This window comes from Lontra canadensis, unplaced genomic scaffold (genome assembly GCF_010015895.1).
Source record: "Lontra canadensis isolate GAN:19392208 unplaced genomic scaffold, GSC_riverotter_1.0 scaffold67, whole genome shotgun sequence".
In the NCBI taxonomy this organism is placed as follows: Eukaryota; Metazoa; Chordata; class Mammalia; order Carnivora; family Mustelidae; genus Lontra; species Lontra canadensis.
Genome location: NW_022631061.1, coordinates 8,054,365 through 8,071,213, shown reverse-complemented (window position 1 = coordinate 8,071,213; position 16,849 = coordinate 8,054,365). Strand labels below are relative to the sequence as shown.

The window sequence follows — 16,849 nt, the reverse complement described above, 5'->3', positions numbered from 1 at the left end:
TTTTCCTCTACAGTCAGGAACAAGCCATGATGTGCACTCTCACCACTGTTATTTAAGATAGTACTGGAAGTCCTAGACTTGGCAATCAGACAACAAAAAGAAATAAAAGGCATCCAGGCTGGCAAGGAAATAGTAAAACTTTCACTACTTGCAGATGACATGGTACTCTATATAGAAAACTCAAATACTCCACCAAACAATTGTTAGAACTGACACACGTATTCAGTAAGGTCGCAGGATACAGAAATCAATGTACAGAAATCCATTGCATTTCTATACAGCAATAATGAAGCAGCAGAAAGAGAAATAAAGGAATCAGTCCCATTTACAAAAGCACCAGAAACAGTAAGATACTTAGGAATAAACCTAACCAAAAATGTAAAAGATCTGTACTCTGAAACCACAGAATGCTGATAAAAGTAATTGAAGATGACAAAAGAAATGGAAAAACATTCCATGCTTATGGGCTGGAAGAACAAATATTGTAAAAATGTCTATACTACCCAAAACAATACACATTTCATGTAATCCTTATCAAAATACTACCAGCATTTTTCACAGAGCTAGAACAAACAATCCTAAAATTTGTATGGAACCACAAAAGACCCAGAATAGCCAAAGCAAACTTGAAAAAGAAAAGCAAAGCTGGAAGCATCACAATTCTGGACTTTGAGTTATATAAAAAGCTATCATGATTAAGATAGTATGGTAGTGGCACAAAAACAGACACATAGATCAATGCAACAAAATGCAAAATCCAGAAATGGACCCACAATTATATGGTCAAGTAATCTTCAACAAAGCAGGAAAGAATATCCAACAGGAAAGAGTGTCTTCAACAAATGGTGTTGGACGCCACTTGGAAAACTGGACAACAATATGCAAAAGAATGAAAGTGAACTACTTTCTTACACACCATATATAAAAATAAATTCAAAATGAATGAAAGACCTGAATGTGAGATAGGAAACCATCTAAATCCTAGAGAAGAACACAGCCAATAACCTCTTTTACCCTGGCCATAGCAAATTCTTACTAGATATGTCTTCCAAGACCAAGGAAACAAAAGCAAAAATAAACTATAGGGACTTCCTCAAAATAAAAAGCTTCTGCACAGTGAAGGAAACAAGCAACAGAACTAAAAGGTAACCTAGAGAATGGGAGAAGATATTTGCAAGTAACATATCTGATAAAGGGTTAGTATCCAAAATATATAAAGAACTTATAAAACTGAACACCCAAAAAAAAACAAATAATCCAGATAAAAAATGGGCAGATGACATAGACATTTTTCCAAAGAAGACATATAGATAGCTAACAGACAAATGAAAATATGCTCAACATCACTCATCATCAGGGAAATACAAATTAAAACCACAATGAGATATCACCTCACATCAGTCAGAATGGCTAAAATTAACAGCTCAGGAAACAACAGATATTGGCAAGGATGCAGAAAAAGAGGAACCCTGTTGGACTGTTGGTAGATATGCAAATGGGTGCAGCCACTCCGGAGAACAGTATGGAGGTTCCCCAAAAAGTTGAAAATAGAACTACTCAACCATCCAGCAATTGCACTATTAGGTATTTACCCAAAAGATTAAAAAGTACTGATTCGAAGGGAGAGATGTACCCTGATGTTTATGGCAGTATTATCAACAATAGCTAAATTATGGAAAGAACCCAAATGTATATGAATATTACACAGCCATCAGAAAGAATGAAATGGTGCCATTTGGAATGACGTGGATAGAACCAGAGAGCATTATGCTAAGCAAAATAAATCAGGCAGACAAAGACAAATACTATATATCACTCATATGTGGAATTTAAGAAACAAAACAGATGAACCTATGAAAAAAAGAGGCAAACCAGGAAACAGACTCAACTATAGGGAACAAACCAAGGGTTCCTGGAGCAGAGAGGTAGGCGGGGGATGGGTTAAATGGATAATGGTTAACAGAGGGCACTTGTAGTGATGAGCCCTGGGTGTTGTATATAAGTGATCAATCACTAAATTCTACACTTAAAACTAATATGAGACTCTTAAGTAATGGAAATTCAAATAAAAACTTGAAAAAGGCAAACAAAACAAAGGAAATGTCAGTCCTTTCACCTTTTTTTTTTTTTTCAAGATTGTTTTGGCTATTCTGACTCCCTTGCATTTCCATGTGAGTTTAGGATTAGCTTGCCAATTTCTTCAAAATAGTTGTCTGGGATTTTCTTAGGGATTATGTTCCATCTGTAGATCAATTTAGGGAATATTGCCATTATAACAATATTAAATCTGCTGCAAATGTGGAATGTCTTTCCATTCATTCAGGTCTTCAATAAACCCTCTCAGCAAAGTTTTGTAGTTTTGGGTGTACAAGTCTTGCACTTATTTTGTTAAATTTATTCCCAAGTATTTTGTTCTTGATAGTATTCTCAGTGACATTCTTAATTTCATTTTTGGAACGTTCATTGCTAGTGTTTAGAAATACTATTGATTTTTGTATGTTGATCTTTTATCCTGAAACTTTGATGTAGTTAGTAGCTTTGTAGTAAATTTTAGGGTTTTCTATATATGACTTTGTATTTAGAAATTTCACGTTTTTAAACACTTTAACTTTTATGGCTATTTCAATATTTTAAAATTAGACTTAAGTTTATGTACTAATGATGCAGAGAAGTATGATAGGTGATCAAGAAAAGACTTTCCCAAATAAAGAAATACTGTATTGGGATAAAATTTCATGAAGAACTATGGAAATACAGGTTCAGGAATAAAAGGAATGATGTAAAATTTCATATTAAAGACAATTTTGTTCATGTAGTTTTAAAAATCGATGAAGGATATCAAGTTGCCTGGTATTTAGGTACTACTGTCTACAATTTAGAAGGGTTATATAACAATTTTATTTTAAAATGTCAATTTACCATAAAACAATTTGCATCTTTTGCAACTATTTACATCAGATGAAAATTTTTATGTATGGTCAATCTAAAAATGAGGGGAAAGGTGCACAGTCACATTTTCCATAATTCTTTTAGGGAGTAGAAGAGCAAAATCACTTAAACCATTGTACTAACGTATATCTTTCTAACAGGTTTTTCTCTCTGGGATGACTGTTACCTTTCTTCAATTTGGGGAAATTCCCAAATGGCCCCTACCTTAAAAGCCTTGCCCAGTGTTCATACAACAGTGTTCATCATTAATTAATTTTGACATTAATTAGTGTCATTTATAGCATTTTAGTAATTTTAAAGACGTTTTGGGAAAAGGTAAGGTATGTTCACTTTGATTTTTTCCCTTTTTAGCCTCTCACATTCATAAATGGTATTCGTACAGTTGCTATTTATTCTGAGGAGTCAGGAATTTAACATTGACCTACTGTTACATAGACTTCTAGTGCGCGCGCACACACACTTCTAGACTTTTACCTTTGGAGGTTAACTGTCTTAGAATACATTAATAACAAAGATTAGGTTCCAGAAGAGTTGAGAGAATCAGCCTTTGTTCTCCCACGTGCACTGTGTCCAGGGCTCCCTCTAGCCGTGACGACTCTCACTGCCCACCACGCTTCCCTAGCCCCTCCAGCGGCCTTGATTCCACTGCGGAGAAAGATATTGCGCAAGCGCGGAGGCTGACGACGTGGCCGCGAAGACCTGGACTGGGGGTCCGCGCTGAGCGCCTGGTTCACGTGATTCTCTGAGGGCCTTCTGCCCTCGTCCTTTTTTCTTGGCAGAGTTTCACCTAGACTCTGCGATTCGAAGCTGAGTGACGTCTTCCTACACACCATTTTGAAGGTCAGCGTGGGAATGACTTGGGCGGGGCGGGCCGTGGGTAGTCAGCCCCAGTGGGCGTCACGCGAAAGCCGACCTGTGGGTTCCTGCCGCGGGAGCGAGGGCTGACGGGCGGGGCGGCCGCGTGACGTGGCGCGCTCTGGAGCGCGCGACTTGTTATGCTTTGTGAGTCCCGGCGTTGGGTCGCGCGCGCGTGTGAGGCGCTAAGAACCACGGGACCCGTCCCGGCCCAGCGCTTCGTAGCGGCGCGGCGTCTGAGGGAGCTGGTCGCTGGGCTGCGGCAGCCGGGCGGGGAACTCTTCAGGTGGCGCCGAAGCGCCCGAGGTCTGGAAGGCGCAGGTGGGGTAGCGGCTGGCGGGGAAGGATTCGCCCTTGGTGCGGGCCCCCCACCCCGAGACGGGCGGGGTCGCGTGAGCGCCCCGGTTCCCCGCGGCCGGACCGGGCGGGGGGGAGGGGCAGGGTAGAGAAGGCCCGGAGCCCTCATCCAAGTATCAGACCTGGAACTTTAGCTGAAGGAAACAATTTCGAGAGGATAGTTTGCGAAGTTCTCTTAGCTCCCATCGTATATTTATGGGACCTTTGAGCCCCGCGCTCCCTACGCCTTTCACTCCTGTTTACTGGCTAACGCTGCCTCCCACTCGTATCCCTTTGATCGTGCACTTGGAACATCTCTGTCCACCATTCTTGCTGCCTCATACGCGCTGTTTACTTGGCTTCGAAAATGGCTGTGGTTTTGCGCCCTTAGAGCTTCGTGAAAGTTCGGTGGTCTTTACAGAACGTCAGCAACCAATAGCAATTGTTTTGGGCATGGATAGCGTTCGGGTTTTGCTCTTTCGAATGCATTTGTTCATGTTCCTTAGGGATGGAGCATCGCAGAGGCCCTCTCCGACCTAATTTCTGTGTCTGGAAAAAGTTTCTCTTGAAATGTGCACTGTTTCGTGACACGGCATTATTGCGTTACAGTAGAGTTGGCTCATTTTTCCACCCACTAATGAATTGTTTTACTCTGTCACTTAAGGATCCTCGAAATTTACTTTATTGCACTGTAACTTAATGGATTTGCGTTCAAATTCTTGCAGCTTCTGAAATCCTGGTAAATATTTAAGAATTCAACACGTTTTCTTTGAAATGTCCAAAAGCAAAACCAAGAAAAAGGGAATGTAAGAATGTCCCCAGTTACAAACGGAGCTCTTTTTCAATTGCTTTCCTTTGCAATAACGGATCCCATTTGGAGACATTTTATAGGAAACCTGTTTGAAACAGGAGGGTTTTATGTTGGTACTTTCTCACCTGTGGGGCTTTCTGAAACATCATTTGTGTAGTTCCTCTGACAAGAATGGATGGGAAGCTATTGGAGTGAGTTGCATACAGGTATTTGAAAAAGTTGCGTCTTCGTTTTTCTTGTAAAGGGCCAGGTAGGCAGGCATTAGAGCATCTTCTGTATTAGAGGCTATTTGTGAAGTTTCCCCCTTAGCTTGTTACTGCTTTTAGGGTTTGTGGGGTTGAACTAAGTTGTCAGGTGTTTGATTCAGAATTTTGCCTTTTCTCCGGGGATTTTTTTTTTTTAGCTTATGCATATGCACACCCACACATAGCTATGTCTGAAACAAACACGTTTTACTTCTTTTATTAGAACGTTTCAAAAAATAAATGCGCTATTTGTATCTGGAACCAGGGTTTGGGTTGGGATTTAACATGATTATACTGGTTTGGGTACTGTTTTATTTAATACTACAGATTGACATTTCAAAACTTTCTGTTCTCAACTTTAAAAATGAAAGTATGTGAGGGGCGCCTGGGTAGTACAGTCCTTTAACCTGCTGACTCTTGGTTTCGGCTCAGGTGGTGATCTCAGGGTGGTTTCCGCTCAGGTGTGAGAAAGTACCCCGCCTCCTGCTCCACACTCACCACCGGAGTTGGCTTAAGACTCCCTGTCCTCTCCTGTGCCCCTCCTCACCTTAAATAAATAAATCTTTATTTTTTTCTTCTTTTTTAAAGACTTCGGTTATTTGAGAAAGAGCACAAGTTGGGAGAGAGGCAGGGGGAGAAGCAAGCTCCCTGCTAAGCAGAGAGCCTGAGGCAACTGGATCCCAGGACCCCATGATCATGACCTGAGCTGAAGGCAGACCCTTAACTGAGAGACTCAGGCGCCCTTGAATCTTTAAAAGAAATTTTAAAAATAAAAAAGTATGTGGAATCATGTAATAACGGTGTTTGTCTTTTCAAGCCATTTGATAAGCTCTTAACTGTGATTAGGGATATCACAGCTATTCTTTTTAAAAATCTTTTTTTATTATTTTAAATTCTATTCTGCAGTTCTTACCCTTGTGAAATACATTTTCTCAGAGACTTCTGAGAATATATCAAATCCTGGAATAAATCCCAAATTAAAAATGCAGTATTTTAGTACAAACTTTTACTTTCTGTGCTGAAATTCCCCACTACATTTCCCCTGATAGATTTCCAGGTTTTTTTCCCCTGCTAAACTTTTTTTTTCTCTCCCAAGATGAAGATGCTAGCAAGAAATGCTGTTTAGCAACTGACCCATGGAATTACACCATCATCACCACTCCCCCACCCCCCCACACTTTCCTTTTCATTTTCTCCAGTGACACATTATTTCAGGAAATCTTTCAGCATACTATGCGACATAAGCTTTGATATGTAGGTATACACAAGATCAGGTGTTGAACATCTTTTCACGTGCTATTTAAAGATCCTCTTTTGTGAAGTACCTGTTCATTTTTTTTCTCATTAACAAGAATGAGAAGTTATGCATTTTAATCTGTTAGAATTATTTTAATGGAGTTTTGGGAGAGAACAGGACTAACTGCCTGTGAGTAACCTGGAACCTTTAAGTGGAAGTAGGTAACTTTAAACTTTCATCCAAATAATATTTTCTCATTTCTATCCTCTCCAGTGTGTAATTCAACCTCATTTCTTTTTTTAAAGATTTTATTTATTTATATGACAGAGATCACAAGTAGGCAGAGAGGCAGGCGGGGTGTGGGGAGCAGGCTCCCCGCTGAGCAGATAGCCAGATGTGGGGCTCCATCCCAGCACCCTGGGATCATGACCCAAACCAAAGGCAGAGGCTTTAACCCACTGAACCACCCAGGTGCCCCCTCATTTTTTTTTAAAAAGGATTTATTTATTTATTTATTTATTTATTTATTTATTTGAGAGAGAGTGTGGGCATGAGCAGGAGCAGCAGAAGAAGAGAGAATCCAAAGCAGACTCCTTGCTCAGCACAGAGCCTGACTCAGGGCTCAATCTCACGACTCTGAGATCATGACCTGAACTGAAATCAAGAGTCGGATGATTAACTGAGAGAACCACCCAGGAGCCCCTCAACCTCATTCTTAATTAGCTGGATATAATCTGGATTTATATTATAATGAATTTTAAAATGAGGCTCTTTGGTTCCAACATTAGGTACATGGTAGGAAACATTTATTTATTACATGAAACTGTAACAAGAAAATTATTCAGTAGATATATTCTAACTTATTCTCTCCTATTTTTAATTAAAGGATTTAGGAACAAGGGAATTTAGGAATTTAGGAATTCCTCTCTTCTTGAAATATGTTTAGGTAGGAGAAATTGATGATAATTCAGTAAACAGATAGTTAAATTAGATAATTAAAATAATATTTTCTCTTTCACAGAAATGGAGCAAGAGCCACAAAATGGAGAACCTACTGAAATTAAGATCATCAAGGAAGCATACAAGAAGGCCTTTTTATTTGTTAATAAGGGACTGAATACAGACGAATTAGGTCAGAAGGAAGAAGCAAAGAACTACTACAAGCAAGGAATAGGACACCTGCTCAGAGGAATCAGCGTATCATCGACAGAGCCTGAACACATAGGTGCTGGGTGGGAATCTGCTAGACAGATGCAACAGAAAATGAAAGAAACACTGCAGAATGTACGTACCAGGTTGGAAATTCTGGAGAAGGGTCTTGCCACTTCTCTACGGAATGATCTTCAGGAGGTGCCCAAGTTATATCCAGAATTTCCACCTAAAGACATATCTGAAAAGTCACCAGAGCCTCAGTCCTTTAGTTCTCCTCAGCACACTGAAGCAAATGGAAACACTTCAACAGCAAGTACAGAGTTGGTTCCTGCACCTAGTTCTTTATCCTTACCATCTCAAAGTCATCCAGCAGAAGCACCTCCTGCTTATACTCCTCAGGCTGCTGAGGGTCACTACACTGTATCCTATGGAACAGAATCTGGGGAATTTTCATCAGTTGGAGAAGACTTTTATAGGAATCATTCTCAGCCACCTCCTCTTGAGACCTTAGGGCTAGATGCAGATGAGTTGATTTTGATACCAAATGGAGTACAGATTTTTTTTGTAAATCCTGCAGGGGAAGTTAGTGCACCTTCATATCCAGGGTACCTTCGAATTGTGAGGTTCTTGGATAATTCTCTTGATACTGTTCTAAACCGTCCTCCTGGGTTTCTTCAGGTAAGCCAAAGAAAAATGTAAACATAATTTGAAATATGTATATATACATTATTATTGTTTGCCAGTATTTATTATGTGTTCATGACAATAAGTGCAAAAAGATCATTCTAGTTCTTTATTAATATATTCTGTGAAATTTATGAGCCTTAAGTGTCTATGTGTTTAATAGTTTCTTTTTTTAAAGATACAAAATTGTGTTATTGTTTTTTCAGAATTGTGTTTTAGTATTAAAATTGTGATGACAAGACCTAAGGGGCATCGGAGCATTCATCCTTAAAATTTTAATTCTTTACTGAAGAAGAAACCTAACAACTTCAATTTCAAAAAAAGTGATTTATGTAACTCATGTGGATGTGTTAATGTAAACTGCCACAAATGTTGTCAAGCCCCACCTGAGGGGTTGATCTGGGCTAGACCCAGCCCGGTATGTAGAACAGTGGTCCTCAACCAGGAATGATCCCCCCACCCACCCACCCTCCGACCCAAGGACATTTTGACAATGTCTGGAGACATTTTTGGTTGTCACAGCTGGGAGGTGGGTTGTACTACTGCTACTGGTATATAGTAGATAGAGGCCAGGGGGGACTGCTAAACCTCAAAACAGGATCATTTTCATCAGTCAAAATTAACCCAAAATGTTAATCATGCAGAGGTTAAGAAACTTTGGTATAGAAGTAGAGATTGTGATGATAATTTAAGATGCATTTCTAACATTCCAAGCAGATAAATTTATTGGCATGCCCTTGGTTGAAGAGTAAAAACTGTTGCTGAATAACAGCTAGTGTTGTTAGGGCACTGCTGTGCAATTAATGAAATATTCTAAAGGCAGTATTTTGAAGGTGATGTTGGAATAACAATCTGTTTTTAAAAAATTGGACATCAGTACAGAGAGTTGGGTTCTAAAAATGAGGACTCCTTTACACTGGGTATAACAAAGAATTTTGCATGCATGTAAAGAAGAGGATTGTTTGAGCAAAGCAAGTCTTTTTGTTCACAGTCCAGATGATGCAGTTGGTTTAGTTACAGCAGTAGTAACCTAGATTGATTTTGTCTTTTTTGGTATACTCCACTTTCAGTTCTTAATGCAGCTTTTACATGGAATCAACTTGAAAGTTGTTTAAAGATAATTGGAGACTTACTAGGTGTGTTTGAAGGAGTTATTGGGGGCGTTGGTGAAAAAAAAAAGACTTCATTATTGGATAGGAAGAATATTTTATATCTCTGTAGGTTATTTTAGGAAAGAATCTTTGAGGTAGAAAGGGTAGACATTATTGATTGGGATTGTGAGGAGGCTGATTAAAGCTGTAATACTTTCTGCTGACCTGGTAGTAGAGCTGTGTCGTAATACTGGAATTTAAAACCTTTAGTTGGGGAGGTGAGCGAGTGCCTGGATGGCTCAGTCAGTTAAGTGTTAGACTCTTGATTTCAGAGCAGGTCATGATCTCAGGGTTGTGTTATGGAGAAGAGCTCCACATTGGGCATGGAGCCTGCTTAAGATTGTCTTCTCTCCTGGCATACCTGGATAGCTCAGTCTGCCTTTAGCTCGGGTCATGATCTCAGGGTCCTGGGATTGAGCCCCATGTCTGGCTCCCTGCTCTGCAGGGAGTCTGCTTCTCCCTCTCTCTCTACCCTTCCCCTCCTGCTTGTGCTTCTCTCTCTCTCAACTGAATAAATAAAATCTTTAAAAAAAAAAAATTCTCTCTCTCCTCCCTCTCCCCCCCAATTACACACATTCATAATACATACGTACATACATACATAAAATAAAGTACAATAAAAAATAAAAAACCTTTGGGGCCCAGGCTACTGGAGATGATGGAAAATGAGTATCAGAAACACTCTACTTGGTTACATGAGCTCAACCATTAAAATGATTTGTTCTATAGTAAAAATTTGTCCTGTTTAAGTGCTTTAAATAAAGTGCTTTTAATCTTTCTAGTATCTCCTATTTTGGGTTGTAAATAATAAATAAATTGCACCCAAAGTTTAATTTGAGTCTCTTGAAAAGGCTCTTATTTCCATGTATTTAGATATTTCTAACAGTGACCTAAAGGCAGTTAACATGTGTTCACTAAATCAACTGAGTATTAGAAGTTAAATATAATTTTTTAAAATATAACTTCTTATACTGCAGAAACCACTGTAGGTCTGTTTGTGAAATTAGAAATTAATTTGGTCTTAAGTAGGCAGGCATAGAATTCCAGGGTTTCTTTTTTTTTTTTTTTTTTTTTTTGAAGATTTTATTTATTTATTTGACAGAGAGAGATCACAAGTAGATAGAGAGGCAGGCAGAGAAAGGGAGGGAAGCAGGCTCCCTGCTGAGCAGAGAGCCCAATGTGGGACTCGATCCCAGGATCCTGAGATCATGACCTGAGCCGAATGCAGTGGCTTAAACCACTGAACCACCCAGGCACCCGCGAATTCCAGGGTTTCTAAAAACCATATTTCTTTAGGTTTTAGTTTAATATACTTTTTAAACCTATTAAATTTGTAGTAATTTCATTAGAACTTAAACATAAGGTTGTTCTCTGAAAGTGAATCTGGGAGAAATCAGCCTGTGGTGGATAAGCCCTCCAACCTGTAATGATCTACCATGAGAACGGTCTATAAAGTTTTGGTTCGGAAGATTTGGATACCCCAGTTAAATCAAGGTGTCCAGAATGTAGAGAAATCATAACAATAAAGGAAACTTTATCAAATTTTAGTTCTTTTAAGTACAACCTTTGCAACTTTTTTTTGTCAGTTTCATATCTCTGCTATTACTACTTTCTTAATATTTCAATTTAAATGTCTCATTTGTTGGTGTTCCTGGGTGGCTCAGTCAGTTAAGTGTCCAATTCTTGACTTCCGCTCAGATCATGGTCTCATGGTTAAGATTGTCCCTCTTCCTCTGCTCTACCTCCCTTCTCTTAAATAAATAGATAAAGAGATACATAGATAAATAAATAAATGTCTCATTTGTTAATTTTATCATCCCAACCAAAATAACAGCTGGGAAGTTGAGGGATAGATGTATTTTTTCTTAATATATTGAAATACATTACTATTCAAATTTAAATAATCTGGTATATTACTTAAAGTCATTTCGTATACCACTTACGGCAATACATCATACTTTGGAAGACACAGTAATCAGTTTTATTATGACTTCTCTAAAGCTTGACTTGTAAAAGATGAAGAGTGACGTTTGAGGTGACTGAAAAAGAGAATCTATAAAAGAAGAATTTAAAAAGGTTTATTAAGGATTTTCCAAGAAAGAATCAGACTTGGATACTCTGATCCTTTTAGGTTTATATTTTGTTGGTCAGAGATGATGGCAGTGTACCAGAATTTTCCATTTTTGTTATATGAAATCTTTCATCCTTTTTGACTCATTTAACAATATTTTGATAGAACTTAATGTTCTATTCTAGCTATGTCACGTCAGGTTCTCAGACTTAGTAAAAAAAAAAAAATTAAGCAGCATTGTGAATGCTGGGTTTCTTTTTTTGTTTTTTTTGTTTTAGATTTTGTTATTAAGAGAGCATACTGTGGGGTGAGGGGCAGAGGGAGAGGAGAGAGAGAATCTCAAAGCAGACTCCGTGTTATCTCATGACCCTGAGATTGGGACCTGAGCCAGAATAAGTCAAATGTTTAGCCAACTGAGCCACCCAGATGCCCCTGTGAATGCTGGGTTCTAATTAAAGGAATTGTTTGGCTTCTCTGGTGCCAGATTGCTTGTGTCTAAATATTGTCTCCACTTTTTTCACAGACTCAGAGCAACTTAATTAAACTCTCTGTGCCTCAATTTTCTTGTACATAAAATGACAATATCTAACTTCATGGAATTGCAAACATTTAATCAGTAAATACATGTACTTGAAAATGGTTTGATTTTATTTCCACAAAAGCATGTCTAATTTGAATTATAAAGAAAGTCTTAATTTACTTTGTTATTTATTTTAAACTAAACTCATTATTGGTTATCTGTGGGCTATTTAAGGCCACTAATTTGAAGACTATAGTAGAGCAATAACATTTTTAGGACAGTTCTTGTGAGTGATCTACACAAAGATCAGACCAGCAAATGGCTAATTTTTAGTGGGGATTTGTTGATGCTAATGATTCTGTAAAGCTTTGTAAAATGCATTTAGAATTTTGAAATGTTCTATGGTATAACAGTTCTCAAACCAGTGAAAACCTAGTTTTATTCATTGATTTTTTTTTTCTAATTAATCCTTTCAGGTTTGTGACTGGTTGTATCCTCTAGTTCCTGATAGATCTCCAGTTCTTAAATGTACCGTGGGAGCCTACATGTTTCCTGATACCATGTTACAAGCGTCAGGATGCTTTGTGGGGGTTGTCTTGTCTTCTGAATTACCAGAGGATGATAGAGAACTTTTTGAGGATTTATTAAGACAGATGTCTGACCTTCGGCTTCAGGTAACTTGTGTGATCATCGTTAGAATGAAATCTACTTTAATGTAAGCACTCACTTTTAAAGAAATTGTAATAGGATGTCATATGATCAAAATTAGAAAAATGAGAATATATAATTTGCTCGTATGTTCACAAATACTAGTTAGAAATTGGCCATAAATAGTGATAAAGATCTTGGGCTTTAGGGTCAGTTTACCTGGATTTGAATTTGAACCCTTGCATTAATAGCTGTTTTACTGTTTTTTTAGTTTCTCTATCATAAAATGGGAATAATATCTACTTTATTGGGTTGTGGTAAAGTTTAAAGTTTAATACATTAACTGTCTCATATCAGTGCTGACAAGTAATAATGTTCTGTGAATGTTAGCTCTTGTTATCACTACAGTCTTCCTGTTCAATTGGAAAAATAGCCTAATGGGACTGAATGGTGAAGTGAAGGAAATTTTGACATTAGCAGATAGGTTATGTTGGACATTTTAGGGATATGATTGTCATTTTGAGGAAGAAGCAGGTTTTACTTGAGGGAATCGTCTTTGTTCTTGTGATAAATAAAACTAAATAAAGAGAAAATAAAGTGCAGTTTAAAATATGGTCTGTCATCCTATGAACTTGCCTAATTAAGCTTTTATTTTTTTTTTCTCCCCATGTGTTGTTCTGTCATAAGGAGTTAAAATACAGAGTATTAAGGAGAGGTGTTCTCAGGTATTCTTCCCCATCCTGATGTAGGACAATAGGGGGAAAATATTTTTGATTCTGAAGATGAAGGAGATTGACAGCATGATAGTATACTCTTATCCACTACTTCAGTCAATGTATATTTAGAATCTCTTCTTTAACTAGGTAATATGTTAAATGATGGATGGGAAGACAGAACAAGAGACTGACTTTAAAGATACCATTTAATAGCTCCTATCCTCAGGCACTTACAGTCTGCTAAATAGTCACAGTGCAGGATGATGATAGGTAATGAAATAAAAGTTCAGGAAGGAGATCAGGGAATATTTCACAAAATATTTGCCTTTGGGTTCAGTCTTAAAACTTCCGTTCCTGTTTTCTTAGGAAGTAGAATACACTTTCATTCTACACCTATCTTGAAAAGATCACAGGTGACAAGAACAGACTACTCACTAAGCATAAGATCAGAGTCCTCTCTAGCATTAGGTGTATGGACCATATTATGAGAATGATCTGGTGATCAACATACACTTTAGCATAGCCAATGCTATACATTTAAACTATGGTAACAAAACATGTGGTACCCTTACAGAAATGTGTGTAGCCTCAGTGTGCTCATGGAGAGTAGTTGACAAAGGCAAAAATGTGGTCAAATGGGAAGAGTTCAAGTCTTAGCTTTGCTGTTTACTGGGTGAATGAAATGACATTCTTATTTCAGACCTATCATGGAACAGTTTCTCCCTTCACCCCTACATTCATTGGACCTGTCTTACTTTTATATGTTTACTTTTTGGTTGTGCATCATTTTTAGTTTGCTGTGTTGTCCCAGAACTCCCAACTGTCAATGGAAGTTAGTTACTAGCTATAATTTTGACTTGTCTTTACTCTTAAGTATTCATTCAGCAAAGTATATGTGAGCAAAATACCTTCAGTATTAAGTGCAAAAACAGAAAACAAAATCAGTCTTCCAACAATGCAGAGTGGTTAAACTGGACATGAGTTTTGTTCATTGTCTTTGATGGCATTTAGTTTTACACATGTTTCCTAAAACTTACCATTTGTTATTTAATTAAATTCAAATGTAGCTACATCTGACTTAGTGATAACTTATACTAACAACTTCTCTAAGTTTATCTTTTATGCTCTGTCTTTAGAAATTTGGTTTAGTCCATATGCTGTGAACTAAAGAACTCAAGGGATTGAGGTTTGGTGATGAGATAAAATAAAAGTATAGAGGAAAGACCGGCAAAAGTCGTTGTATTTATAGACTGTCAAACACATTCAGTGTTAAGTACATTATTATAACATAATGAATTATAACATAATTCAGAGAAAATTCAAATTTGATCTAAGGTTTGGTCTACCTCGTAGGCAAACTGGAACCGGGCAGAAGGAGAAAATGAATTCCAAATCCCTGGAAGAGCTAGATGCTCCTCTGACCAATTGAAGGAAGCCAGTGGCACTGATGTAAGACAGTTGGACCAAGACAATAAGGATGTGCGTCATAAAGGAAAAAGGGGGAAAAAAGTAAGTAAAGTAAGTAAAAAAGCAATAAGGTGGTATGTGTGTGTGTCCTTTTCTATGGTACCTTTACCAGTTTCAATTATTTATAAAGTCTTATCCCTGTTTACTAAAGCAGAGCAACTTCCAAATTCACAAAATGATCACTAGCAAATATAATTAGAATCAGCCTTAATATTGTTTTTATTTAATATTGTTTATTGTTTAATATTGTTTATTGTTTAATATTGTTATTTACACTGTTTTAAAACATTCTGTGTTTTGGGGGATAGATTTTTTTGAAGTATTTGAGAAATTTTTGTATTTACATTAATGCATATCTTTTATCTTTTGTTTTGTGATTTTTCTCTACCTTCCTTAATACACCAGAATCTTGGGGTTAGGTATGCTTTTCCTTACACCACCATTTTTATTCAGTCCCTTGTTTCTTTATGGATGGTGATCAGGAAAGAAAATGAATTTTTTAAAAATATGTTTAGTAGTGGAACACATTGGCACAGTCACTTGAACATTTGACTTTTGGTTTTGACTCAGGTCTAGATCTTGGGGTCCTGGGATTGAGCTCCACGTCCAGTTTTATGCTCAGCACAGTGTGCTTGAGACTCTTTCTCCCTCTCCATCAGCCCTTCCACCCCCCACTTGAGCATTTACTTTCTTATAAGTAAATAAGTCTTTAAAAAATATGTTTAGTAGTTTTTCATTTCTTATATAGGATATGTTCCAAGTGGCAGTAAGTTCAGTAAGGTTTTTTTTAGTGCTAGAATGCTGAGCATTCTGGAAAAGTTAAATTTCTTATCTCAAGAAATTTCTTGTCTATTGGGGAGGACAGATTAGTAAAGAGCATTTCTAGCCAGTGTGATCATTAGATGAAGGTACATAGGTTATATAGTAGGCTAGATTGCACCATCTAATGTACAACCTAGCTTCATCAATAAGTATGAGCCTATAGTGGTGTGGGAAGCAGTAAGGAAGGCTTCTGAGAAGACATTGTGACTAAGATGACTCCTGAAAGATGAAGCAAAATTTGGTCATACACATAGCAATTTGAAGGAGATTCTAGGCATAAGTAGTAACATAAGCAAATGCATGAAGAAAGAAAATAACATTGCGTGAGTATTGAATTACAAACAGTTTTGTATTGTTCATTGTTTTATTCCATATTGTAAGTGCTCAATAATTATCTTAGAATTATCATACCACTTGAATAGTCTGCACTTTTAAATTTTTTTAAAAAATTGTATTTATTTGAGAGAGGGAGAGAGCACAAGCAAGATGGGGGCAGAGGGAGAAGGAGAAGCGGACTCCTGCCCAGCAGGGAGCGTAACATGGGGCTAGACCCCAGAACCCTGGGATCATAACCTGAGCTGAAGGCAGACACTTAACTAACTGAGCCACCCAAGTACCCCTTGAATATTCTACATTTATTTGTGGATTATGTTGAACATCTTAGATTAGCTTTGTGGAGGACACTGGGAGTCCAAGATGGTGCCAAGAAATATTTTATTAAAAATTTAAAAAAAAAATTAATTTGCATAAAAAGCAAATACAAATGATACTTAGTGAAAAGTAATTCTACCTCCCATTCCTATCTATTCCTTAGCCACCTACCTCCTTGCTCTAGATATATTATTGCTAGCTTCTTATCCTTGCAGATACATTCAAACATATATACATACACATTTATTTTGTATGTGAATATACGTGTATATGCACACATTCACATAAGAATACGAATGGAAGCATGGAAGACATACTGTTTTGCTCCTTTCTTTTTACTTAGTATGTTTGGAAATTTTTCACATCATTTAAAACTTCCATTTTTAAGAAATTTAATTTGTTAACTTAAAAAATCAAATTATATAAACAGGTATATACATTGAAAAACTCTACTCCCACCTTTGTCCATACCATTGTCCCTGCCATAGTAGGTAATCACTTTTTATCAAGATCTTGTGTTTCTTCCCTAGGTTT

General features: G+C 37.4%; 1 protein-coding gene across 3 annotated transcripts in view; it reads left to right on the top strand.

The window, feature by feature from the left end:
* Positions 1-3,614: 3,614 nt before the first annotated feature.
* Positions 3,615-16,849, top strand: part of SPART (spartin) — a 36,780-nt gene continuing 23,545 nt past the window's right edge. Inside the window, exons 1-4 of one of the 3 annotated variants that reach the window (XM_032880069.1) lie at positions 3,615-3,789; positions 7,455-8,263; positions 12,488-12,685; positions 14,729-14,893. In XM_032880069.1, coding sequence (XP_032735960.1) covers positions 7,457-8,263; positions 12,488-12,685; positions 14,729-14,893 — 1,170 coding nt within the window. In that variant the 5' untranslated portion in view covers positions 3,615-3,789; positions 7,455-7,456. Of the gene's footprint in view, positions 3,790-3,963; positions 4,126-7,454; positions 8,264-12,487; positions 12,686-14,728; positions 14,894-16,849 lie in introns of those variants that run through there. The other 2 variants (XM_032880068.1, XM_032880070.1) reach the window with 2 other exon arrangements.